This window comes from Silurus aristotelis, assembly GCF_946808225.1.
Source record: "Silurus aristotelis genome assembly, chromosome: 9".
Lineage (NCBI taxonomy): Eukaryota > Metazoa > Chordata > Actinopteri > Siluriformes > Siluridae > Silurus > Silurus aristotelis.
In genome coordinates, this window is record NC_139582.1 from 19,944,727 (window position 1) to 19,972,686 (window position 27,960).

At 38.2% G+C, this 27,960-nt stretch overlaps 1 protein-coding gene across 2 annotated transcripts; it reads left to right on the forward strand.

Moving 5' to 3' along the window:
- The first annotated feature begins 435 nt into the window (after window positions 1–435).
- LOC310731089 (brain-enriched guanylate kinase-associated protein-like) lies at window positions 436–27,943 on the forward strand. 2 transcript variants are annotated; one of them, XM_083550470.1, is made up of 7 exons: window positions 436–630; window positions 10,410–10,582; window positions 13,773–13,934; window positions 15,047–15,113; window positions 18,124–18,231; window positions 23,776–23,859; window positions 25,946–27,943. In XM_083550470.1, the coding sequence occupies exons 2-7, from the start codon at window positions 10,512–10,514 to the stop codon at window positions 27,326–27,328; spliced, it is 1,875 nt and encodes a 624-aa protein (XP_083406596.1). In that variant the 5' UTR covers window positions 436–630; window positions 10,410–10,511; the 3' UTR covers window positions 27,329–27,943. The 2 variants fall into 2 exon arrangements, with proteins under 2 accessions (XP_083406596.1, XP_083406597.1); XM_083550471.1 differs by lacking the exon at window positions 10,410–10,582 and having other exon boundaries at window positions 439–630.
- Window positions 27,944–27,960: the final 17 nt, after the last annotated feature.

Genomic DNA, 27,960 nt, shown 5'->3' on the forward strand with positions numbered 1-27,960 from the left:
CCGGAAGAGTGGCGGTTATTATAGGAGCAAATGAAGACTAAATTTGGAATGGGATGTTAAAAAGCACATATCAATCTTCTCTAATAAAGTACACAATCATTGTATTCTCATGTTATTCTATCAATCATAAGTCCTGATTTGTTCTACTATTTTGTAATCCCAGTTGCCCAAATATCTGTTTGGCAGCACAAATTAATGATCTGTGTGTAATTAAATGCTCGATAAGAATTGTTTAATACATATAAGCACTACTTATAAGCAACTGATGTGGCATGCAGCTAAACGAGCAGAAGAAAAGGTGTAACCACTGATCTCTGTTTTTCTATTTTGTGCAAGGCCTCTGACGGAGCGACACGTGTCATTAGGTAAGCTGCTTTCTTTTTTATTTTTCCTGTGTGCTGTTTCCTTTCCCTGCTCCCTCCCTTTCTCCCTCCCTCCATTCTCTCACTCTCTCTCCCATTATCTCTCCGCTGCCTCCATCTGGACTGAGGGTTTTTAGTGCTTGCTAAAGCAGCTCTTGCTGCTGATGGAAGTGGAAAGGCTAGTTCTGATGCACGCTGGTCAAAGAACGGATATAGACACATGCATACAGTGAGCTGATCTGAAAATGAGACGTAAAGCTCACAAATGGTAAGTCGAGGAAGGCTTGCTTGCATGCATGTGTGTGTATTCATGTGTATATGTGTGTATTTCCCACAAGCTGTTGCACTACATTATGAATGAGTCCCATGTTTTCTTTGTTAGTCCAAGTTTGATCTATTGGACTTAAACTGTAATGGTGCAGTTTATAATTATGAGACATGCAATTGATTTATTACATTTATTTAACATGTGTGTATGAATGGAAATGATTCTTGTATTGGAAGATGTAGCTTTACATCTGTGCTCTGGCTCAGTGTGGTGATACCTCATAAGAACGAATAATGTTTCTGTTATAACTTTCAGCAGAGAATAAGTGATCACAACTTTTTCTAAAATACAAAATGCAAAATATTGAAATGTTTGGTGATAATAAAAAGATCAGTCACTGATTCACCTGAAACCATGATTAAAGATCGAAATTAATTGTGATAATAATAATAACAGTAATAATAAAAAAAATTATCATTATCACTATTAATATTATAGTAGTTATAGGAAACTGAATTCAGTACACATCTTGATTTGTCGTGTTCTGAAATGCAAAAGTAGCCTTTATAGCTCCTTGTCCTCCACTCATGCCATAGTGGAAAGCCATGAGAAGCTTATTGACTTGTCCATAGTCACAGAGAATCTTGGAAGACACTAAAAACATTAGGCATTGAATCTGAGACCAAAAAAACAACTCTAAATGCCCATTGTTTAGCTTTACAACATAACCTGTGATTGGTAGGTCTGTAAGAAGGCTTTGACTTGTCACATATACACCGACCAGACATAATATTATGACATCATAACATAATAACCTGAATCCTAACCCTGAGTTCTCTCTTCATCATGGCACCTGTTAGTTGGTGGGATATATTAGGCAGCAAGTGAACATTTGGTCCTCAAATTTAATGTGTGAGAAGCAGGGAAAATGGGCAAGTGTAAGGATTTAAGCGAATTTGACACTGGACAAATTGTAATGGCTAGACGACTGGGTCAGAGCATCTCCAAAACTGCAGCTCTTGTGGGTTGTTCCTGGTCTGCAGTGGTCAGTATCTATCAAAAGTGGTCAAGGAAGAAACAGTGGTGAACCGGCAAAAGGGTCATGGGCAGCCAAGGCTCATTGATGCACGTGTAGCTTAAATAGCTGAAGAAGTTGATGCTGTTAATGCTCAACGGGTCAGTAATGTTTTGGCAGCAAATGGGGGACCAACACAATGTTAAGAAGCTGTGATCAGCCATGATACAGCACCGCTAGAGCAGAGAGGGTTAAGTGCTGGGGTATGTGTACTGTTATAATATTGGTGTGAATTCTGTGCATGTAAAACACATCAAGCTTCTTCAAAATCAACCAAGAGAGCCTCCAACTTCCCTCGGATCGCAATCCGATCGATAGTCTGTGGGACGAGCTGGACAATGAAGTCTGATCCATGGAGGCTCCACCTTTCTGCTAACTTTCTGTGTTCTCATTATTGTAGGCTGATAGGGGTTATTCAGAATCTGCACCTTAGTTTATGTAGAATGGTGTGAAAAACAAAAAACATCAAGCAAATGGCAGTTTTGTGGGTAAAATTTACTGAATTAGGTGATTCTTCTACACTGTAACCTCAGATTCCTGACAGGAGTGGAACCAGTCTCATGGGTCAGCGTGTTGTTTATTTTTTGACTTAGTTTTTTTTTTTAGTAGGAGCCCATTCATAAGTTAACTTGTTTTTTCAAATTTTTTTAACTGAATTATCATTATTTGTTTAGTGCTAGTAACAAACGAACACGGTCACAAAGCTGCTTCACAAGAAATACCAAAATAATATCTTTGCTATGAATGCTAGCTCTCCTAAATATTTCAGCTAAGTTGTACTAACGATACAGCAAAATATGTGTGATAATGGCCTTTTGTATGGAGTAGTGCTTTGAAACAACACCTTGAAGGAAACAATGTACTGGATTTGAAAGGTTACATGATAAAAACTGCCAGCTTTACTTCCAGATCTACATTGCCAGATTGATAAAAAAAAGAGGCATTCACAATTTTTCTTTCTAAAAAAAAAATTATAATAATGATGCCACTCAAAACCCTGCATACACTACATTTCAGTAACAAAGATAAAGAAACAGGACACTGCTAACCTGCCAGCTAGTGCTGCATTGCTGCATGGGATATTCTCACAAAACCATTTCCAATAAGTTGCCAACTCCGACAGCCCTTTCATTCATCTTTTCTCTTTTGTTTGTGTGACTGAGATTACCCCTGAGGTGAAGAAATGTCACACCGCCTGGCAGCGGGCTTTGGCTTCTTATTAACAAGGCAGCCAAATAGCCCGAGACTACCCTAGAGGGTAAGGAGTGAAATCTCACTTTAATCCAGATAGCAAAGGCACCCGAGGCAACAACACTGCCGAGCACAAAGAGTGTGTGTGTGGCAGTGTGTCTAGGTGTCCTGGAGTCTTTAGTAATATGGATTTAGCTGATAAAGAAAGAAGCCTGAAGCGAAATGGCAAGAGTCAGCTGTAGTAGAAAAATGTGTGGGCTCAATTATGTACAGAGGCTCTGTCCTATATGCTAAAGTTTACCTATAGCAAGTGTTCTTAATATAATATTAACAATATTCCATGCAAATGTAATGAATCCATATATTGTTCTGTTAATATTTGGTCATTTACGCATAGGATAGTGTTCTCTGTTAGTTTCCTGCATAATTATACATTTAATAATACATTTAATTATTTAATTTGCTTCCTTCTTGCTATGATAATCTTTTTACTGATCTGATCGGGAATTAATGACCTTTCAGCATTTAGAAGTAAAAAATCGAATCAGGCATAACATTATGATTGGTGAAGTGAATAGCACTGATTATATCTTCATTATGGCACCTGTTAGTGGGTGGGATATACAATATGAGGCAGCAGGCAAACATTTTGTCATAGTTGATGTGTTAGAAACAGTAAAAATTGGCAAGCGTAAAGATCTGAGCGAGTTTGACAAGGGTCAAATTCTGACGGCTAGACGCTGGGTCAGCGCAACTCCAAAACTGCAAATTTTGTGGGTTGTTCCCGGTCTCCAGTGGTCAGCATCTATCAATAGTGATCCAAGTGAGGAACAGTGGTGAACCGGCAACAGGGTCACGGGTGGCTAATTGATGCACGTGGAGAGCGAAGTCTGGCCCATGTGCTCCAACAGACAAGCTACTGTAGCTCAAATTGCTGAAAAAATTCATGCTGTTAATGCTTGACGAGTCAGGACTGTTTTGGCAGGAAAAGGGGGACCAACACAATATTAGGCAGGCGGTCATAATGTTATGCCTGATCCGTAGCCATAAAGTTTTGCCTGATCGTTGTGCAGTGTTGCCTCTGAACCTTGTTCCTTGCGGAACCTGAAGCCATTGGTTACAATTTAGCATTTTTATTCATAATTAAATTGCATTTTTCAAATGTACACATAAAGACCCAGATATATGTGGTTCTTTTTAAATTATTTCATAGTGGGTAGTGCTGCTAAACCATGCTGTTTTAGACTCTAGATTATGAATTATTCAATCATCGCTGCATGCATCTTGTACACAAAATAACAAAGAAACTTGTGGCCAAGTGGAACCATGTAAACTGGAAAGAAGTGCATACAGACAGCTTAGAGGATCTGAAACAGCATAAGCTAAAACTATTTTAATAATTAAATGTTTATCATGCCAGTAATAGGTGATAAACCAGGATCATGCTATTGATAATCATAGAATACTAATACCTGTATATGCATACAAGATGAGGTCAAATGTCAAAAGACTGTAATAGACTGTAATGGCTCCTACAAATTGTACATGGACTTTGAGCCTTGAGAGGCAACCAATTATTTCTAGCAGAGAGGACACTTGTATCTACATTGTTGGATTTAACTGTATTTGAATCTAATGACACTATACCAGAGGGTAGGTTACTATGAATAAAGTAAGATATATGTGGTATTACAGCCTTGATCATAAGTTCTACTTCTTAAATAACCTCAAAGTAAAAGACAAAAAAGAGAGGGAAAAAGAGTATGATGAAGTAGAAGTGAGAAAGCAGAGGGCTTTTTTTTGAGGAAACAATCATGCGGCTTAGCTGTAATGAGGTAAGACATGACATAGGCATAACATGGTTGTCTTATGGAATTAAACTAAATGCATAGGAAGTGTGCAGTTGCTACTGGACCTTTACAGTACTGTAAATACAGACGTGGACAAATTTGTTGGCACCTAGTGGTGAGCCATCAGGGCCAGCAAGGTCTTCTCTCAGAAACAATGACTTACATTTTTTTATTTATATTTATCCATTAATATGTATTAAATTATTCTCAATAGTCAATTTTCATAATTTCATAGTCCTCCTCCAAGGCCGCCTTTAATCGGATAGTCAGAAAGCGCACTAGTCAGAGCTCGCAATCCGCATCGGTAGTGAACTGCACAAGCTCAAATAAATTCGTGTGGATTTAATAGCCTTTCATTCCACAATGTCAGCCACAGGTGAAGAAATTAATTTGGTTGCAGAAACATTTACAAGACAGACTTTTCAAGAAAATCTAGACATCCTGAGGAAAGGTCGTCTAAAACAGTTCAAAACAGTTGTTAATCTTTTTTCCCCAGAAAAAATGCACAAAAATGCACTATAAACCCGGGGACATTTTATGATGTAAATTTTGATGCTTCTGCTAGAGATGATGTATGGTGATGAGGCAGCTGTGGCTACAGTGAAAGGAGACTTGTTGAACTGTGTATATTAGATTTCTTGATTTAGTAATGTCATTTATTCTCACTGTATGAGTTACCTGTCTGTGATACCGAGCTCAGTTATGCTGTGTTTCTGCATAATATTGCTGGTTTCTACTGTATAGCTGTTGCATCATCACGATGGTATTAGGAGGTGAATTGATTCAGGCACCGTTGAAGGGATAGGCATGAAATGCTCGGCCTGACACTGTTGGCACCCCTCTGCACCAAAAAAAAGGACCCTTAACCCCCTTAACCCAATATTCTGTTTTCATGCAATTTAGAGGCTTGTTAGCAGAAATCACTGCTAACAAATGATTTCTGTAGCTCTTAGTGAGACCTCTGTACCTGTCTCCAAGTAGTCTGGTCCACTCTTAATGAGCAAATTTCTTCAGTTTAGTCAGGTTTTAAGGGGGGTGTCTTCTACAGCTTGCAGGTTTCACTCTTTACAGAGATGATATTCCATAGAAGGCCACTTCAGAATAGCCTGGCATTGTGTTTTTAGTGTTTCTTGGGTGTACTGTATATAACGCTGTCCCATGAGATGCATCCGTATCTTAAAGAGTCTCGATCAAGCTGTCTGGACATGTTTCCAATGCTGTAGGCCTCTCTTCCTCAAATCCTGCCAAATTATCCTGATACTACTCTCCGGTCCTCATCATTCTAACTATAGACCAATAACTGTTCAAAATGATTTGACAAAAAGAAAGGAGGCAGAGCTGGAGGTGGAAGAGTTGAAGATGCTGCTAGTGATGAGGATGGACAGGATTAGAAATGACTTTATTAGATGGACTGTGCAGGTAGGATGTTTTGGAAACAAGGTCAGAGGAGATTAAGATGGTTTGGACATGTGCAGAGGAGGGACATGGGTTATATCGTTAGAAGAATGCTGAGGATGGAGCTGGAGGGAGGGAAAAAGGAAGGCCAAGGAGGAGGTTTATGGATGTGGTGAGGGAGGACACCCTTGAAAGAGGCAAATGTGGAGGACAGGATGTTATGGAGAAAAATAAAGCGTTAGTTTTAAGCTCATTTGTCACACTTACAACAATATCATGTGCTGAGCTCCCAGCAGGCAAAGAGATGATCGTGAATGATGTGTTTTGCGGACGTTGTGGAAAATCTTCACTGATCTTGATTCAATATGGTACACGAAATTATGCTCATTCATAAGAGAAAATAATTCTACTGTTATGTATTCGACTGTGTGATGATTGCAATGTGTACACTCACAAAAAGAAACAGAACTTGTATACTCCTATGACCCGGAGCTAGAAATAAGTAAGTAACAAGTTATTGATTGCCGTTCAGGAGCTCACATACAGTAAAGGTATTTTGTCTAAAAATGCAAAAAGACATGTATAGAATCTGGTGAACATCTTTGTGTGTACATATATACATATATATATATATATATATATATATATATATATATATATATATATATATATATATATATATATATATATATATATTTACACAATATATGTGAGCACAAAACTGGATTCTGGAGTGGTATTTGCAACCGTTACACATACTCACAAAAGATGTTCAAATTCATGCAGACTACACAAAGGTGTCAAGAGTCCAGAAGCCTTAGAAAAGCAAAGCAAAGCAAAGCAAAGCAAAGCAAAGCAAAGCCTGCAAATCTGTACAGCGTTTTAGAGCAAAACCTTCCCCGGTCAATGAAATTTCGCAAAATAGAGACAACTCAGTTTAGTTCAGTTCTTTATCGTCCACTTGGGAGATTTGTTTATCAGCTGGGTTTGCACATGATTAATAAAAGACTAACAAGAAGTATACGGTACCTATTGTAAAAAAATACAAAACACATACTAATGATGTATGGTTTTTAAACTGGCAATACCCACTGTCAAGCATTTAAGAGTTGGGTTCAAGGAATCATGTGAAGTCATGTGTACACATATTTGAACGGTTTAACTGAAAACCGGGCATACATTAGCTGAGGGAAACGACACTGCATGAAGAGAATCCTTGTTGTGCTCATTTACAGTGTTGCACCATTACAGTGTTGTAGATCTCCAGCAAAGGTGCAAATGGGCAGAAAGCTCAGGTCAGTGGGAAGCTCAAGTTCCCTCAAATAATGAACATTTGCACCAAAGCAAAAAAACAAAACAAAACAAAACAAAAACCTCCTCAGACTTGTGACAGCAAATACTCTCAGAGAGATCATCTAGGTCTTACGCAGTGTTCAGTTCTGTGCACATGTCAGCCTTTTATTTTTTTAAACCAATGGTCATTCAGTACTTATTGTTAATTAATTGGTATAATTTTATTTTCTATCAGTCAGGTTCTCTGTTAAATGCATTTTCCAATAATTATTGTTATTTCTCATAAAATCACACAAATGTCTTCCATCAGGCTCTCTGGATCTACTCTGGAATTAAGTGAATGATTGCTGTCCTACTATCATTTAGCCATTTTCAGTTCGTGTTGCAACAGAAAGCAAGTGTTGGTCAAAAGAAAACTAGTAATAAATACTAGACAATACACACGGGTGACTCGCAGACGTTGTAACTCTTTGGTTTCTTTCATCTTATGAAGCGTAGAGTGTGATTAGACACCATGTGTCTCAGGGGCTCCTTCAGAGATCACAATCAGAGATGGAACAGATTGGGAAAGATGGATGTACAACGTGCCTGACTCTGAGGAGGATATTGTGGAGTTCGTCGACGGTGGAATTTTATTAACACGCGATTAATGCAGCACGCATTTTTGTTTGACTGTTTTTATTAAAGATATGAAAAGAAATAAATATAGAAGAGGCCAAATTAAAACCTTCAACACAACACATTTATTCGTAATGTCTCTTCTTTACTCAGATATAAAAAAAAAACTCCACCGAATTTTTTTTTTAATTATTAAACATTTGTTTTACTGATACACCAAGTCTTAAAACAAGCACCAAAATCTGCCATGATACATACATCTGGCAATTAAAACCGTCCATGTGGAAACATAGCAAAAGTTCAGTTTGGTGTCCTGATAATTTTTGATGTAATTTACAAGAGTATTTTTTATGAGCTGTCCTTTCCAATGACTACTGGATGTACAACATGACAAAGAACTCAATGAGGATTTGAGAATTACCATTGTTGCTTTCCACAAAGATGGCCGAGGCTGTAAGAAGATTAGTAACACCCTGAAACTGAGTTACAGTACAGTGGGCAGGGTCATAGAGGCTTTCCAAAATGTGTTCCATTAAGAACAGGCCTCGCAAGTGTCCATCAAAGAAGTTGAGCCCTCATGCTGTACGTCAGGTGCAGAATCTGCTTAAAAAAAACATACGCATGAGTGCTGCCAGCATCGCTTTAGACGTTGTAGAAGTGGAAGGTCCGATTGTCAGTGCTCAGACCATACGCCGTACACTGCAAGAAGTTGGTTTGCATGACCGTCGTCCCAAAAGGAAGCTTCTTCTAAAGCTGGCTCACAAGAAAGCCCTCAAACAATTTGCTAAAGACAGCCTCTCCAAGTGCATGAATTACTGGAACCAATTCTGTGGTCTGATAAAATAAAACAAGATAAACTTGTTTGGCTCAGATGGTGTCCAGCATGTGTGGCAACGCCCTGGTGAGGAGAAGATAGGCGATAGAAAATATAGACAAAGAAAGTTTATGAAATGTTTTCAAATAAGAGTGTAACGCAATGTCAAAACAGCTACCTTTAACCTCCTACGACCTGGGTGTCCACATACGTGGACATTGTGCACAATGGTGTCTTTATTGTTTTCTGTAGATACAGACCGAGTGTCCACATAAGTGACATCATTTTTTTCCAAGAAGAGCTTCATGTTCAAAGAAAATATATGGATATTATAATTATTGGTTCTTCCTAAACCCAAATAACTGGAAGAAATCTAAAATGCAAGCCAAACCAAAGCTCAGGTCTTAGGAGGTTAAGTTGTATCTTAATGTTTGGGAAGAGGTGAAGTCTGCAGAAGCCAAATCTGGTGAGTAGGGTTGGTGCAGAAGTGAGTTTATGTTGTTTCCTTCGAGAAAATCACGTGTGAGGAATTTCACGTTTGCTCCTTCTTCTAACTTGCTATCCATAGTGAAATTGCAGATGTGTTAAAGCACATGGTAAGAACAATTCTAGTTGCACAGGTCCTGATGTACACTGGACGATGTCTTCTAGTACACTGACTTATGAAGGTGTGTGCTCTGTGTGACTGTGCGTGCAGCCTTGTGCTGCCATCTGTTGGTGTGTTACAAAACTAGTCCCAATACCATCTTGTACTGCCCATTGTATACTGCTGCATAAATAGTGTTATAGAATGAACAGTTACTTAATTGTAGCTGGACATAAAATCAAAGTCATTCAAGTCATTCTTAACAAGCTATATTGAGCTATAAATGCAATTAAAATAAAGGTCTGTTGGTTGATTTTATATGCACATTCTAAACATCGTATTTCAAAATTATAAAAAAAAAAAAAAAAAAAGCCACTTCTTCGGGAAAATGTTCCACTAGATTTTGGAGTGTAAATGTGGAGATTTGTGCTCCTTCAGTCACAAGGGTGTTAGTAAAGTCAGGTACTAATGTAGGGTGAGGTCTGGGGTGCAGTCAGCGCTCCAATTCATCTCAATAGGTATGATGTCAGAGCTATACAGCAGGCCTCTCAAGATTTTTTCTTTTTTTATAAAGTTGTCTTTGTTACAGTTTAGGGAAGAACCACATTTGGCTGTTTTCACTTCCTGGGAATAGAGTATATGGAAAAAAAAGTATTGGAACACTGACTTTACCAGCCAAAGGTGGTTCTTCCCTAAACTTTTACCACAAAATTTGAGGCACACAAAGTATAGGGTGTCTTTGTTTTCTCTTTACTTAAACTAACCTGTTTTCTGGATTGTGCTTAAATTCTATCCTACATATGTATTTTTAATGTAATAAATGTATAGAGTACCGTAGGTCTGACAAAATACTATAAACTCATTAATAACTTATCAAAATTGTTGTTCAGGGTTCATCAGTCTGTACATGACGGTAGCAGTGTTTTCTTTTCTCTCTTTTTTTTTTTTTTTTATCAGGATCAATCCTGACAGAGAATTACTGTCTGATTTGGGGAGGAAAACGTAGGGTTTGCTTTCACACCAGGGAATAACTACACACAAGAAAAAGTGAAAAGTAACATGAAAAAAATATATATTGGGAAAACTTCACAAAAAGCCTCTCGAAATGGTTGTAAACATCAAAAAAGGAGGTAAGAGTAAAACAGAATACAATTAAAAACATTAATCATCATAGCAATTTCATCTTCCATTAACTAAAGTGTTGATGAACTGAGCCTTGGAGACCCCAGTGGATGTTTACTCATGCCATTCTTCCAAAAAACTCAACTATGCACTTTATACTGTATGTTCACATTATGTGGACACCTGACCATTTAACATCCCATTTCCTATTAGATTCTTAGTTAGTTTGGTCCATTTAAGTCAAGTCAAGTAAAGGAGCTTTTATTGTCATTTCTACCATATAGCTGACGCAGTACACAGTGTAATGAGACAACATTCCTCCGGAACCCTGGTGCTACATTAAACAACATAGAGCTACATCACACAACATAAAGTTACATAACAGAACACAGAGCTAAGTACTAGGACTCAATCACATAAGAGCACGGGATCTAATTTTTGCAAGAAGGCATGGCATGAGGTTGGTGTTCCGGTTTATTCTAAAGGTGTTTGAGGTTCATTCAGTGAGTCTAATTTCTTCTAGAACTTCTTGACCTCATTTTGTACACTTTCAGCTTTGTGGTAACCTTTATATGTTCAGGTCATATACAGTAGCCAAGCTTGTTATGGATGAGTTGTAGACTTGCTTAGGAGGTCTGGGGACCAGCCTGAAATACATTGATAATAATCTTATATTTTCTATAAATATTTTTTGTAGTGTAGTGGATTACCATATAAACTACATTGTTTCCAATGTAACTCAAGTTTACCTTAACATATATTTCAGTAATAAAGACAGCCAGAGTTTATTGATGGGAAATATATATATATATATATATATATATATATATATATATATATATATATATATATATATATATATATATATATATATATATATATATATATATATATATATATGTCTGACCTTGGTGGGCTGGAACCCCAAGATTGTTCTGTTTAACATAGATGATGCTGCAAAAGATGGGAAACGAGTGCCCCCTGTAACAGATCTAAAGTTGTGTAAATGAAGAAGAGCACGGTATAGGCTGCAGCCCAGGTATAAGGATAACCAATCAGCACACAGTTTTATGGCTGACTTAGACCTGTTAAGTTAAACATTCCTGTAATAGGTATGTTGTAATTTTAAAATCAGATACAGTGAGGAAAATAAGTATTTGAAGACCCTGCTATTTTGCAAGTTCTCCCACTTAGAAATCATGGAGGGGTCTGAAATTGTCATCGTAGGTGCATGTCCACTGTGAGATACATAATCTAAAAAAAAAAAATCCAGAAATCACAATGTATGATTTTTTAACTATTTATTTGTATGATACAGCTGCAAATAAGTATTTGAACACCTGAGAAAGTCAATGTTAATATTTGGTACAGTAGCCTTTGTTTGCAATTACAGAGGTCAAACGTTTCCTGTAGTTTTTCACCAGGTTTGCACACACTGCAGGAGGGATTTTGGCCCACTTCTCCACACAGATCTTCTCTAGATCAGTCAGGTTTCGGGCCTGTCACTGAGAAACACAGAGTTTGAGCTCGTTCCAAAGATTCTCTATTGGATTTAGGTCTGGAGACTGGCTAGGCCACGGCAGAACCTTGATATGCTTCTTACAGAGCCACTCCTTGGTTATCCTGGCTGTGTGCTTCGGGTAATTGTCATGTTGGAAGACCCAGCCTCGACCCATCTTCAATGCTCTAACTGAGGGAAGGAGGTTGTTCCCCAAAATCTCGCAATACATGGCCCCGGTCATCCTCTCCTTAATACAGTGCAGTCGCCCTGTCCCATGTCTAGAAAAACACCCCAAAGCATGATGCTACCACCTCCATGCTTCACAGTAGGGATGGTGTTCTTGGGATGGAACTCATCATTCTTCTTCCTCCAAACATGTTTAGTGGAATTATGACCCAAAAGTTCTATTTTGGTCTCATCTGACCACATGACTTTCTCCCATGACTCCTCTGGATCATCCAAATGGTCATTGGCAAACTTAAGACGTGCCTGGACATGTGCTGGTTTAAGCAGGGGAACCTTCCGTGCCATGCATGATTTTAAACCATGACATCTTAGTGTATTACCAACAGTAACCTTGGAAACGGTGGTCCCAGCTCTTTTCAGGTCATTGACCAGCTCCTCCCGTGTAGTTCTGGGCTGATTTCTCACCTTCCTTAGGATCATTGAGACCCCACGAGGTGAGATCTTGCATGGAGCCCCAGTCCGAGGGAGATTGACAGTCATGTTTAGCTTCTTCCATTTTCTAATGATTGCTCCAACAGTGGACCTTTTTTCACCAAGCTGCTTGCCAAATTCCCCGTAGCCCTTTCCAGCCTTGTGGAGGTGTACAATTTTGTCTCTAGTGTCTTTGGACAGCTCTTTGGTCTTGGCCATGTTAGTAGTTGGATTCTTACTGATTGTATCGGGTGGACAGGTGTCTTTATGCGGCTAACGACCTCAAACAGGTGTATATAATTTAGGATAATAAATGTAGTGGAGGTGGACATTTTAAAGGCAGACTAACAGGTCTTTAAGGGTCAGAATTCTAGCTGATAGACAGGTGTTCAAATACTTATTTGCAGCTGTATCATACAAATAAATAGTTTAAAAATCATATATTGTAATTTCTGGATTTTTCTTTTAGATTATGTCTCTCACAGTGGACATGCACCTACGATGACAATTTCAGACCCCTCCATGATTTCTAAGTGGGAGAACTTGCAAAATAGCAGGGTGTTCAAATACTTATTTTCCTCACTGTATATTATACCTTGAGTCTAATCTCCTTATAATCTGTGCACTATTCTGTGTTTTATTCTGACCTCTCCCACACTTTCCATTGTCTTATACCAATTAAAACCTCCAATAGCAATCCCAATCACTTTCCCCAATTAAAAAAAGAGCATTCGGTTTTCCTGTTAGAGTGAAAGAGCCTGTTCTAGATAATTAAAAGCTGTGCATGTTTTGCCAATTAAGGGAAATCATTACCATGCCATCTTCATTTCTCATTAAAGAGCTTTCCTGAGCTGCTGGGTTTCAACAAAACTTTCTGTTTTACACCTCGATTAACCAATCTTTTCAGTCAGAGTTGCATATTGCAATGAAATGTATTATTTACTTAAAGGTGGCATGCAGTGTATGCGTTTGGCTACTCAGAAAGCAGTAAATTAAAGTCAGAAGTATAAGATTGTGTTCAGATGCTTGTATATGCGCAGTTCATTGCAGGAACAAAAGGAGGACCTACGGAAGCGGCTGACCTACACCACCCATAAGCTGGAGATGCTGGAGTGCGAGTTTGATGCCACCAAGCAGTACCTGGAGACGGAACTGCGACGGGCCCAGGAAGAGCTGGAGAAATTCACTGACAAGCTACGCAGGTTTTCTCTTTTAAGATTAAACAAAGGTCTGAACAGGGCTACTAGTTGTTAAAGCTGTGGGGAGAGGAACTCATCCTGGTCCTGAATGGTCATTTAAAAATCTCCTTATCATGCATCACTCAATCTAACTTGCCAAAATGATCGATTTAGGAAGCGCAGGAAGATTATAATAATTGTGCATTCTTTATGAGACTTCCTGAGCAAAGCAGATGGTCAGGATTAGTTTGCACACAAACTCTTAATAGCCACATACAGAATTTACTGCATACGTTGGATTTTCTCTAAATAAATGCTTCCCGAGTTCCTGAGGAGCTCAGCAGCTGTAATGCCTGATTACTCATAGCAAACAGAGTCATCTTTTCCCATGTGAAACATTTCTGTAGCACAACACTGCCATCACGCTGTAAAGTGTGTAAAAATGAACAGCTCCTCGTTGCATATTTAAAGCCTGTTTAAAGCTATTAAAAGCCAGAAACTACTGTTTAATCAAATTTAAAGCATTATAATGAATATAACTTTAAACTAAATTTCATTATTATTTAACTGAACAATTTATTGGTGTGTGTGTGTGTGTGTGTGTGTGTGTGTGTGTGTGTGTGTGTGTGTGTGTGTGTGTGTGTGTGTGTGTGTGTGTGTGTGTGTGTATTTGTGAAAAAAAAAAAAACAATGTGCAAGCAGTATTATGAGCTTGATTGCAACAGACAGGCCTTGTGTAATAAAACTCCTTCATATAAAACTATAAACTACCACCCTCAAAGCAAAAAAAAAAACAAAAACAAAAAAACAATAAAGTGCTTCTTTTTCTCGCCCCCAAGTAAATGAGCACACTTTCATAATTAACTTGAGACCGGATGCTTGAAAAGATAAGATTAGAAGGTCACACACAGCGTTTCATTAACACGCTGGAATCCCACCAAGAGTAGAATCTGGTTTGTGCTAAAAGAAAATATAAATACACTCAAGTGCCTTGCAAAGAACTGAAATTAAACCCATGATCATTAATCATTTGTGCCAGGATTTATATCTGTGACGGTATTCTCTGTAAATTACTTTGAGCAAACCAGTGAAGTATTACAAATTATTCTAACTTATCTTATTCTATTTGCTTGCAGGATACAAAGCAGTTATACAGCACTGCAGAGGATAAATCAGGAACTAGAGGAGAACTTTAACCAAAAGGTGAGACACCTGTCCAAAGGATAGCTAACTAACATGTTACACATTAACAAGGAATCTCTGGAAACACATTTGAGAGCTAGAGTTAGCAAAAATAGATCAAGCTAAATTTTGGTGCACTGAATAAACAAATCAAAACACAGACGGAAATCTGATTTTCTGACAAGAAGCACATAATATAAAGGAAAGTACTTAAGAAGTAAAATGCTATGATTTACAGGCCGATGAAATTCAAAGATTGGTGAAGAATACTAGCTACAAAAGTGCAAAGAACATGGCATAGCTGAATAAGATGTGAGGTAATGGTAGTATATTGAAGCTATTTTGGAGCACAACACTCATAAATCATAAATCTTTCAACAATACAGAACACTGGAGAGTGAGAACTAACATGAGTACTGGGGTATAAGATTATAAGTAAATGTTCTTTCTACAGTCTTTGGTATAAAAGTAGGAGCTACTGAGCTCACATTTGTGATCATCACAGATCCAGCAACAGCTTCTCCATGCCAGAGCCTTTAAACACTCCAGGCGGTCCAATGTTAAAACTCCACACATGTAGTGGGATCCAATTGGCACTGGTACGTCTCTAGATGGTTCAGGATGTTTGCGAGTAACTCTAATGTTACTATTGACACACCAATCTATTAATAGAATGATATTAATGAGTCAAACACTGATTGACATTTATTTAAATTATTATAAGCCCAAAACATTCTTTTTAATTATTTTAATAAAATCATTCAAATAAGGCCACAGGTGTTGTAGCAAGTTCGAGTCAGGAGTTTCTTCCATCATTTATTCCTCTCAAAATGTTCTGCTTGCTGTTGAACTGATGCTGAACTGTATGTTCGTGATGAGTAGATACCACCAAGCGCAAAATAAAGTACAAAACAGAGCACTCGCTCTACCCTGATTGGTGGCGTGCTGCGTGACCTGTTTTTAGCGACTCATAAATAAAAAGATTTACAATTCTCGACTCAAGAAATAAAAAAATTACATTTACTTCGTTACTGTCCACCACTGATTAATTGACATTTTAGCAAAGTTTAACATGGGTAAATCTCAATGACCTTTAAAACTGAACACAATTTATATATGCATTGGACAACCACCAAAACTCCTCATCATTTATAACCAGTGCTGGCTCAGAGAGAAATGGCCCTATGACAACGGCATTTCTTTTAAATATTACATTATATGGTCATTCATGCCTTGTGAAGGTCTTTATCAAACACAATACATTTCTATTCTGGTGAATGTAATCTATGTAGGATATAATCCCATCCACACTGCATGTAGGATCACTGACTAGTTTATTAAACTTAAAAATGACATGATATTATATGCTATGGCCTTCAGAGTCACCAGACTTCAAAACAAGATATTTTAGACTCTCCAGCACCATCATCAAAACATATCATCTGAAAACTGCCAACACTTCACGCTTCACAGCATGTTTGCTGAATCAAAAGCCATACTACTTTTAGGAAAACTTTTCAGAAGAATTATGTGACCTTCACATCCTTTGCCTTGCTCTAGAAACACAACTAAAATTCTTGCAATGTAAAAGTCCCTTTTTTTTCCAATTTTGGTAGCCAGGAACAAATTACTATCCTTCAAATAAAGATAGCCAGCTTGAGAAGCACTTCTCATTGCGACTGTAGCATCTTTTCAATACTTGAAAAGTTATTTCAAAGAGAAATGTTCCTCGTGCTGCAAGTCCCAGAAAAAAATCATGAATGAAAATGGTAGGTGAAAATAAAAAACATCATTTAAAAAAATGTCTATTAAGCCATGATAAGTTTGTAGGAAAAAACAGCACTAGTGTGTCTGGATGGGTGGTGAGGACTGTGATGGAATATAAATATAGAAATACATAGGAAGTTATTTTTTTTCCCCATTACATAAGGAATATAGCTATGGAAATACATTTCTATCTTTTTCTATTTCCTTTAAAACTTATTTTCTGCAGAAATGTCAAAAGTTCATACATTATTTACTTAAATAGAAGTACAGATACTTATGTTTTAAAAGATAATGGTGAAATGTAAGTAATGCCTCACTTTTTCACTCAAGTTTAAGTAAAGAAGTATATAGCCATTTCTACTACCTGTTTAGTGTCATGCTGGTCACAGGACCTCACATCTTATTGATATATTGAAATTAAATCATTTTAAATGTTGTTTTCTAATAAATGTATCCCATACTTTTTTGTTGCCTTCTGCCCTGCTTGTTGTAGCTTCGTAAGCTAGCCTACGTCTGTGGTGCGTGAGAGTCAGGAAATGATACACCAGTGGTAGATTGAAAAATCCGCGCAATGACGCGAAATAGGTCGATCATGTCTAAACTAATGTAACGAGTCTGGTATGAAAATGTAAGAGGTAGAAAGTACAGATATTTTGTGTAAAAAATTTTGAGTAAAAGTAAATAAGTTATATATAGTGAAATAAAGTACTGATTCCAGAAAAATAAGGTACAGTAAAATATTCATACTCGTTACGTACCAGGTCTAATTTTCCAGCATTGGGTGATTAGCATAGCAAAAAAAAAAAAAAAAAAACATTATTTAGGAAAGGAAATTGGTTACTAAATAATAATGATGGCTTTGAAGGAATCAGAGTAACAGCTGAATAACCTGAAGCTGGGATATTTTATGCTTACTGGAATAAAGCATATTTTTCCAAATACAACATTACTTATCACTTTAATGCAGGTGAGGTAAACTCAGTCTCAGCATTTTTGTGAGCCAATCGAAATCATAAATCATAAATCATGAATCATGAATCCTATTTTTTCAACTGTATGTTGCTTCAAATAAAAAGCATTACCAGGAGAAGATAAATGCAAATGTAAATAGGTGAAGGAGGAAACCCAAAATCATTTTATCCACTTACGTAACATCGTTTTTTTTTTTTATAGTTTAAAACATTCTTTACTTTTCTGCACTTCTCTGGAAGTGTTCTGAAATGGTTTTACATATCTCCCATGAATTCTTCTCTCCTTTATTTAGACACAGCAATATGAAGAGGAGAAAAGGACACTCACTCGTGAGATCGTCGTACTCAATAGTCATTTAATGGAGGCCAAAATCACAATTAAAAAGCTAAAAGAAGACAATGTAAGTCATTTTTTTCATCAATTCACAGATTAACTGGTGCAAATGCATTGTTTACTATAAAAATGTTGAACTTTTAAAATCTTTTAGGCACGACGAAACAACTTGATATGTCCCAGGGACTCAATACAATTACCGATTTGTTGGTTTGAAACCCATGTGTTCCAGTTTTTCCTCCACACATGCCCAAAAGGCATCATTTTGACTATGAACACCTCATAAATTAGCAACTAGTGACTTTGCTTATTTCTTTCTAAACTTCTCAAACATTCTGTCTTTCATTAACCGTCTCACTATTTTATTCAAAACAGTTTTAGAGAAAATTACACATAAACACATAAAGCTTCATGTGCTTGTTCCTGTGCTTCTTAGAAGGTTCACTCCACAAGATCAGCCAAAATGTCATCGGTCTCATCCTACTGGACCTTTCTGCAGTGTCTGACATGTCTTATGAGACTTGTCTAATGAAACAAAGAATGGCAAGTGTGTGCTTCTTAGACTACGTCTACACTAATCCAGATAATTTTGAAAATGGTGTTTTCGTCTAAAAACGCTCTGCGTACACACTTTCATTTTCAAACGCTTCACAAAAGTTGCTCATCCACAATGAAATATCTGAAAACGTTTACATTCCTGTACTGCACATGAGCAAAACTTAAATCTGTGTCATTTCCGTCAGCCATTTTGTTACATTCCGGCTCTTTATAACGTCATGGCAATGACTACAAAATGCATCATCATTTCCGAAAGCCCCCATTTTCGCAGTCCACACTGTGACGTGAAATTGGACCCACCATCTTTAAAGAAGTCATGCAAAAATGTCCTATCCCTTATTTGAGAGGACAAACTTACGAACTATAATGTCTTAATAGCTTTTTAGATTTTGTTCTTAAAGTTCTTAAATTACTAACCTACCAAAACATGATTTTATAGGATGATTCATGAAATAAACTTTCATAGGAGTGCAACCCAAATCCAGACCACATAGTAATCTAAACAAGGTCATTGAATTGGATAGGAATGAAGTCAAAAGAAGCATTTACATTTACATTTGCGGCATTTAGCAGACGCCCTTATCCAGAGCGACGTACAAAAGTGCTTTAAATCTCTAGTAATGAATAAATCTACACTGGTACGCAAGATTACAAACTCAATATAAATATTACTCGAATTCTACAAACTTGGAATGTGCTAATTTAGGTATTTCAGGAAGAGGTAGGTCTTCAGTCGTCGCTTAAAGATAATCAGGGACTCTGCTGTACGGACATCTAGGGGAAGTTAATTCCACCACCTCGGTGCCAGAACAGAGAAGAGCCTTGAAGTGTGCTTACCTCTCATTCTGAGAGAAGGTGGTACCAGTCAAGCAGTGCTGGAGGATCTCAGACAGCGTGGTGCAGTGCAAGATGTGATGAGGTCACTGAGGTAAGATGGTGCTGGTCCATTTTTGGCCTTGTAGGCAAGCATCAGTGTTTTGAATCTGATACGTGCAGCTACTGGAAGCCATTGAAGGGAGCGCAGCAGTGGGGTGGTGTGGGAAATCTTGGGCTGATTGAACACAAGTCGTGCAGCTGCATTTTGGATCATTTGCAGTGGACGAATAGCGTTCAGGGGAAGACCTGCCAGCAGAGAGTTGCAGTAGTCAAGTCTTGAAATGACAAGAGACTGAACAAGCACCTGGGCAGCCTGTATGGACAGAAATGGTCGAATCCTTTGGATGTTATAGAGAAGAAATCGACAAGAACGAGCAACATCAGCGACATGTGGGAAAAAAGACAGTTCATTGTCCATAGTTACCCCAAGGTTACGAGCAGTGGCTGAAGGGGAGAGCAGAGAGTCATGAAGTGTTATTTGGAGATCTTGACCTGGGGATGAATCACCTATGACCACTAAACCCTTCTACAAGTTTTTACCATTCATTAGTTGAATTCTTATAATAAAAAAAAAAAAGACCATGGAATAACAAACGGCTACTTTTTTTTTATTTTAAACTCATTAATTCCTGGTCACACTTCACTTTATTACCATATGTCTAGACCAATCTGTGTCCTAAGCCACACTTTGAAAAGAAATGCAGCTCATACTCGCTCTAAATAAATACCAAGAGGATTGACAGATGGTAGACTGTATGCGATAGTGATAATTGTCTTGAGGGCACCGTAAGAAAAATTAAGGTCAGAGGCTGAAGTGCAGATGATAGATGTCTGGGGTTTAGGGGTCCAGTGGGAATGAGGCATAATGGCTTAATATTCTAGATTCAGATCCGAGGATGTAACAAGAGCGCTGGTCTAGTGCGATGTGATACAGTGACTGATCCTTGTTTACTAGTTCAGATTTTCACACTTGACGATACGTCCTGCTTTGTGGATGCATTCCAGTGAATAAAATTTCAATTGGTTCCCAAGCTATTTATTTCTGTGAGGCTGCTTCGTGTCAATATCTGGTGTTAAAAAATGGCTGCTATACAAATAAAAAAAATTAAAAAAGAGAGAACATTCTTATTTAACGAAAATTACAGTTACCATTAGGGATATGGGTTGCATGCCATAGTTAGCTAGTTAAAGGATGTCTTTGGATGTGAGGGAATTACATTTTCCCTTCACATGAACTAGCTGACTGAGAATGTCCCTGTGCATCTCCATGAATATATGGTTTGCATGGTAGTGGAAGATCTTGAGATGTCTGCTATAGAGCTTTGACCTCAACCCTATTGAACACCTTTGGGATGAATTGCACCCCAGGCCTCCTCAACCTACATCACTACCTTACTTTATAGCTGAATGAGCACAAAATCTCCATAAGCACACTTTAAAATCTAGTGGAACATCCTCCCAGAAGAGTGGGTGGAGGTTAATTTAATAGCAAATGGGGAATAAATGCACAATAGGATGTTCAAAAAGCACACAGCAATCTCATGGTCTGGTGTCCACAAACGTTTATCCATTTTGTGTACATTAACACAGTTTACAAAACATGAGAATTCCTGTATTCCCAAATTATTGCATGTAAATAGTTAGAGAGCATGCTACATATTGGACAAACCAGCTCTTTAGGGTGAAGGTTGCATTAGAACATGATTACAATTAGAACAAGAGCAGACCAATTGGAAGAACAGAGAATTGCTTAAGGGAAAGAACATGATTAAAAAATTAGCAACCTAAAAATGATTGAGGATCCTTCCTTAGAGTAAGAGTCAGTGAAGGAGAATAATTTGCTCAGTTATTTTTCCTGCCCTCTATTCAAGCTGAAATGAAAATATTTAATAGACTAAATATGATTTAAAAGGATCAAGTAAAAATTAAGCTTAAGAATTGTAAGTAAACAACATTAAACGCTGTTATGTTGTTTCAGGATTTAGACAAACAATATTGGACCTGGGTTGGTCTTCCACACTGCGTCAGAGAATATGATGAGGACATCAGAAAAGCTATTTACAGTGTTATGTTAAGACCCCATGTGCAGCCATTTATAATAATATTTTGTGAGCTTATCTTGTTTAAAAGTGTGTTGGGGCAAATTCAGACTTTTCAATGCTATTTTTCCATTTAATGACTTTTTAATGTGTTTGAGTCATAGCCAAGGAATCTGCTCAATGAGTTAAAGAATTTTAGGAATAAATCAGGTATGTAAAAAAAAAAAACCTAGATAGCTAGATTTGAAGACTATAATACTAATATTTAGATATTAATATAATAATAATATAATATTTCACATCGTCGTTCATTATTTCTCCGTCTCTCCTTTCGTCTTCCTTTACCCCTTTTCTCCTATGCAGTTCATTTGAAGACATTTTTCTCACCTCTGACTATATTGATTTTAGTCCTGACATCAAGTCCAGCCACATGGCTCTTCACTATTTCTGTTTTCACATATTAATGCACTGGAGTATATCATATTAATGACTCTTGAAGCAATTTCAATATTTTATGATTTACAACACAAAAACAATGAGTCTTGCATAGGCTATAGTGTAATGGTATACATATGGCAAGGAGTGATGAGAAATCTTCATGCATGGTACACCAGCCGGTTCTTGTGCCAACCTTGAACAGGTGTGTGTATGTATCACTTCTGGTAGTTTGACTAAACACTTGGTACTCATGCTACAAAAATAATGCAAAGTGCTAGATGCATTGAGAATGCTAGCCTTCCTGTCAACTCTGTCACACTTGCTAGTCAAATTGTAGATAATAAATGACAACAACTAAACAGCAAATACCATTGTCCGAGATGTATCATCTCAGCAAATGTTGTGACCAGTGACAGTGACTAGGGCAGGAGTATAAAAATTGTTTCCACAAAGGGCCAGTGTGGGTGCAGGTTTTCATTATAACCTAGCAAGTCCACACCTAATTCTACCTGTTCAAATCTAAGGATTTTCATTTTCACTGACTATCAGGTGTTGCCCTTGGAAAATAATGTTCTTCAAGATATACAGTGTGACAGTGAACAAAGCATGGCTTGGTGTTTGAGGGAGTGGCTTTAGAGTGCTGAGGGAGATGAAGCAAGCAGGCAGGATGAAGATTAAACCTGGAGCACATGGAATTGAGGGGTTTTAAGTGCTAAAGGCTGATGAGATGCTGAGAAGCAGGTGCGTTCACTTATTCAATCAGGCAAGCAAAATGAACAGAATGGTGCATCTTGCAAAGGACAAACAAGAAATAATGAGAGAATCGAGGGAAAAATGGAGCAAGAGAGGATGAAGGGGTTGCAAGCTCAAACTATAAACTAAAGACTTCTTATGATGAACAATGACTCATTACAGATTGAAAGACTTTGCAGATGCATTCCAGGGATGGCTCACTAGGTCATGGCCATCACTTCCTCATGCCATTTACCATTTTAATGCCATTTTGATCAGGCATTACTTAGAGGCATATCTAAGTAGGTGGGGTCAAATCAAATATACATGTATTTATGTCACATACATATTCATACAGAGTATTTCATGTAGTGGAATGCTTTTCACAACTGTACAGTACTGCAGAATGTATATGTAAATGGAAATTTCATTCGAATTATTTAATTGTAACAAATTAGATGCAGCATGTGGAAAACTTCATCTACCTTGTTCATTCGAGATTCTATTATCTTAACACACAATTTTTAGGTGATTATACAGTAGCCATCATTCCTAGCATGATTGCTAATATGTTGAAAAAGCTAGTCTGGCTAGTCATACTAGATAAAGCACAAACAGCATACAACTTTTCAGATTTTTTTTATCCTCATTATTCTTACACAAAGTTACACAACCTTTTGTACGCAGAATGACTTGTCATTCTCTGTGTGAAAGTAATACGGATATATGGGTGCAAATGTATAAAAAAAATCCCCACTTCATAAGAGTGTATTGGGGAAAATCTTGGGATTGGGATTTCAGTCCAAATGTTAAGGAAGAGCAAATTAAAATAAATAGGTGTCCGACATTACCATGCGCCGTGACTAGTCAGAACTGCATATTTTATAAACCCAGAATTAAGCTTATATTGAATATTCCGAGAAAGTGCCGTTGCTAGGACACTGTACTGACGAACCGTTTTCCCACAGGACCTGTACAAGAAGGACTGCAACAGTGTAGCTCAGCTCCTGCAGTGTGGAAAATCCCATCACAGAGCACCAAAGCAGTCCAAGGTAATTCATGCTCTATGTTTCACCAAAACCCACTATACAGTACTAGACACAATAACACTATATGACTTCCAGGTCAAACTGACTTGCATTGTGGCCAGAAATATCTTTTTCCTTCTTTCAGGGTACTTTAAGGCAAAGCAATTATAATAATCAATGAAATTAATGAGCGTATGCTTGTGCTTCAGGCTTGCCGACAATATATTTCCTTCATTGAAGGGAAAATTGTTTTAATAATAGCCCAGACTAGAAGAAAATTATTTCCTTAGTACATTTTTTAGCCAAAGTAACATTATGCAAAGTAATGCTATCTTTTTCTTCATTTGCTAATTATATTTTGACTGGAAGCCTGGATGCTGCTGTCATTTAAATAAAAGTACCTGCCAGATGATGAAACAGAAACAAAGATGAGTTGTCCATCCAGAAGCAAAGCAGGTCCAAATATATTTCTGAAACTGTTAGTATTGAAAACAAAGCTCTATTTTTATTTAAAAGTACAAGAAGAGGTGTAAAGGCTGGCAGAATAGCAAGGAATAGCAAGGAACAAATTTACAGATGGAGAGAAGCGGATTTTGAAAGCACACAGGGGAAATTGGGGCAATGTAATGTATAAGGGTCATTAGGGAAATGGGAAATAGGACCGGGACTGACAAACCAATAAGTGTATTTGATTGTATTGATTTGTGAGCCGAGCTAGAACTTATGCATAATTTAAAGTACCGCAAAACAAAATTCTATCGAATGAATTGAATGTTGTACATACGAGGTGGTATCAAAAAGTTTCGAGACCAGCTCTGTTTACAAAAAAAACCTGCATTTATCTGTGTTTACACACTATCACCTTCAAAATAGTTCCCTTGCACAGCAATACAGTGCTCCCTGTGTTCCTGCCACTTCTGGAATGTGTCCTGGAACTCTTCTTTTTGAAGTGTGTCAAGCACCTTCTGCTATTCACGCTGGATCTCAACAGTGGTTCCAAAACGCCAACCTTTGAACTGGATATTCATCTGAAGTCCTCAGGAGCCAAATCTGGCAAGTGGGGTGGGTGCAAAAGTGAGATTGTGTTGTTTCCTGCGTAAAACTCCCATGTGTTTAGAGCTCGGTGACGGGGTGCACACGTGTTCAGAATAGAAGACGTGGTAACGCACATGGTCAGAATAGTACCAATTGTCCAGCTTCTGATAATCACAGAATGATGTCTTTTGGCACACTAACTTATGAAGGTCGGTGCTCCCTGTGAATGTGTGTGCACCCTTGTGCTGCCATCTGCCGGCGTGTTTTAAAAATAGTCTTTAAACATTTGATACCGCCTCGTATATTCATAGAGACACTATTAATAAGAACATTTCATTTTATATTAAAGAGATAAACAGACAAAAAAGGGTAGTGTCTGGAGACTGGGTTTCACTCACACATTTCAGCATTTAAGCTCGCATTTGAGTGAGAAAAGAGCAAAACCAAAAACCGTTAAAAGCATATCTTCAAAAACACTATATGAAGTTGGTGGACACCTGACCATAAGATTGGTGAACATCTAATTCACATTTGCTGTTATAATATTCTCCACTCTTCTGAAAGTATGTTCCAATAGATTTCAGAATTCGCTTGTGAAGGTTCGTGCTTATTAAGCTACAAGGGGGTTAGTAAAGTCAGGCATTGATGTACTGTAGGGGGTAGGGTCCAGAGCGACGTACAAAAGAGCTTTGAATCTACAGTGGAACGCTAGGTTACAACTGATAGGTAAAAGAAGATACAGACTACAACTCTGTTGAGAGTTGGTTTTTTTTGGGATGTCCTAGTTCAAGTAAAGGAAAAATTTGTGGTCAAAGTTTGGGCAAGAAGAACAAATAGTTGAAAAAAAAGGTGTCAATACTTTTGTCCCTATTAATCCTCATTAATCATAATAACATAATAATACATGTTTTATTTAAAATAAAATATTTATGGCAGTTAACAGTTATAATTCCTAATTACAATATAAAAAGTTCCCTGTGTGTTACATGCATAACATATCTGATTGTCATGGGTCCTACCTGATTACTTTCTAATTCCACTTGCCCCCCTAACAATCTTGGTGCTTCTCTTTCAGCTCCTCAATGACTTCCAAGAAAATGCAAGTTCTCAAATAAAAGATCATGGGCACGGGAGAGGCAAGGCCCTGCGCCAATCACCATACTCTAATGCTGCGTCAACAGTCATCGCCAAAGTACTGGAGAAGCCTGAGCCAGGTAGTAGCTGCCCAGTCACTCGCTCACCAAGCCCACTGCCTCAAGACCCAGAATTTATTTCAAAAAGCGCAATGAACAGTGTAGATACTCTCCAACACCATGGTGTATATAAATCTTCTGACCTGTACTGCAGTGACACGGCACTGTATTGTCCCACGGATGAGGGGCGACAGGATCGCTGGCAGGGGCGTCGGAAGAGCGTGGACCTCCAAGGTAGCGTTCTCGAACCGAGGATTTCCACAGAGAGACACTTGGAGGATTACAACTTTCACTCTCAGTACTCTCCTAATGATGTGGCTCTACACGAATTTGCAGCAGGCTCCACGCCAACGTCAGGCTCCTACTCTAGCTTTAGTGTGGCTTCAGATGAGAAGGGCCTTGCTCCCAGCAGCACCCTTTCCTCTTCTCACCTGGCTCTATACTTGGACTGGTGGGATGGCGATTATGAGTGCAAGAGCACGTTGTCATATGACAAGGAAAGCCCCAGGTTTCCTAAGTCGCACAGCTTCCAACATATGACCTCCAGTCCACAAAAGGGTAACTCTCCAGTCTATATGCGTACACCGTCTTGCTACAGCGAGCCATATCGCTCAACGCGGCTTAGTTCCTCTCACAGCACCGGCTCCCCAGGAGTGCCAAAAGAGAGCTGCGGTAGCATCCGTATTCCCGAGGAGGACCTACTAAGCCGCTGGAGGCATCTGAGTGTGGAGGACATCAACAGCTTTTCATATCGCAGTCCTGGCCGTGTTTCTCCTTACAGCTTCTCTGAGCAGCACTTTGCAATGGGCCCTTCTCAGACCAAATTAGGTCCCCTGTACAGCACTGTGCGGAAAGGAGACGACGCTTTCCACACAGCGTTGCCAGATTCCTGCTTCTCCACTTCACCTGGCTCCAGCTTGGCACCAAGCCCCAAGCACAGTCTTGGCTTGTGTAAGACTGAAAAGGGGCCAATGAATCAGTCAAACAACAGCCTCCAAGAGCATAAGAGCACCCTTTTCCTTGCTGGAATCCCAAAAGACAACGAGAGCACTGTGAGCAACGAATATGTAGAGGTAAGCCGGAGGAGCTCAGCCGAAACATTACACCAGTCTCCACTGGATGCTTCCAGTGCACGGCACTACCAGCTTCAAAGTCCAGGGCCACATAGGAAGACTTCTCCACAGCACCAAAAATTCACAAGCACAGGACTTAGTCGAAAGGACAGTCTCACCAAAGCTCAACTGTATGGGACACTGCTTAACTGAGTCATTTATCTAATAGTTTAACAACTCACCTGGCTCACTGACTCACCTGGCTACATTCTGAACAAGAAAAACTTTATGGTGTGGTAAGTCAGTGGCTGTAAAAGTGTTAGAAGGACTAAGGGAGGTGTTAATTAGAGCATTAACATTTGAAGTACCTTAATCATTCTGTATAATACCAGAATAGGTTTTATATATACAGTACCTCTCAAAACATTGGATACACCTTCTCCGTCAGTGGTTTTCCTTCTCTTTCTTTTATTTAAGACATCCAAACTATGAAAGAACACAAATAGAATTAGGTCGTAAACAGTATTAAACAACTATATATTGTTAAATATATTGAATATATTTTATCCAAAGTAGCTACATTTAGCTTTGAAGACAGCTTGGCAAACTAATGACATTCTCTTATCAGATTTACAAGGTAGTCACCTGGAATGGTTTTCGACTCACAGGTGTGCATTGTCAAGTGTCAATTTGTGATGTGTCATTTAATCTTAATCTGCTTTAGACCATTAGTTGTCTTGTGCAGAGAAAAGGGTGAGTACAGGGACAATAGCTCTATTAGTGCTACTACAACTGCATGTATAAGCCATATTATGGAAAAAATAAAAACTTAAATGTCCCCCCAA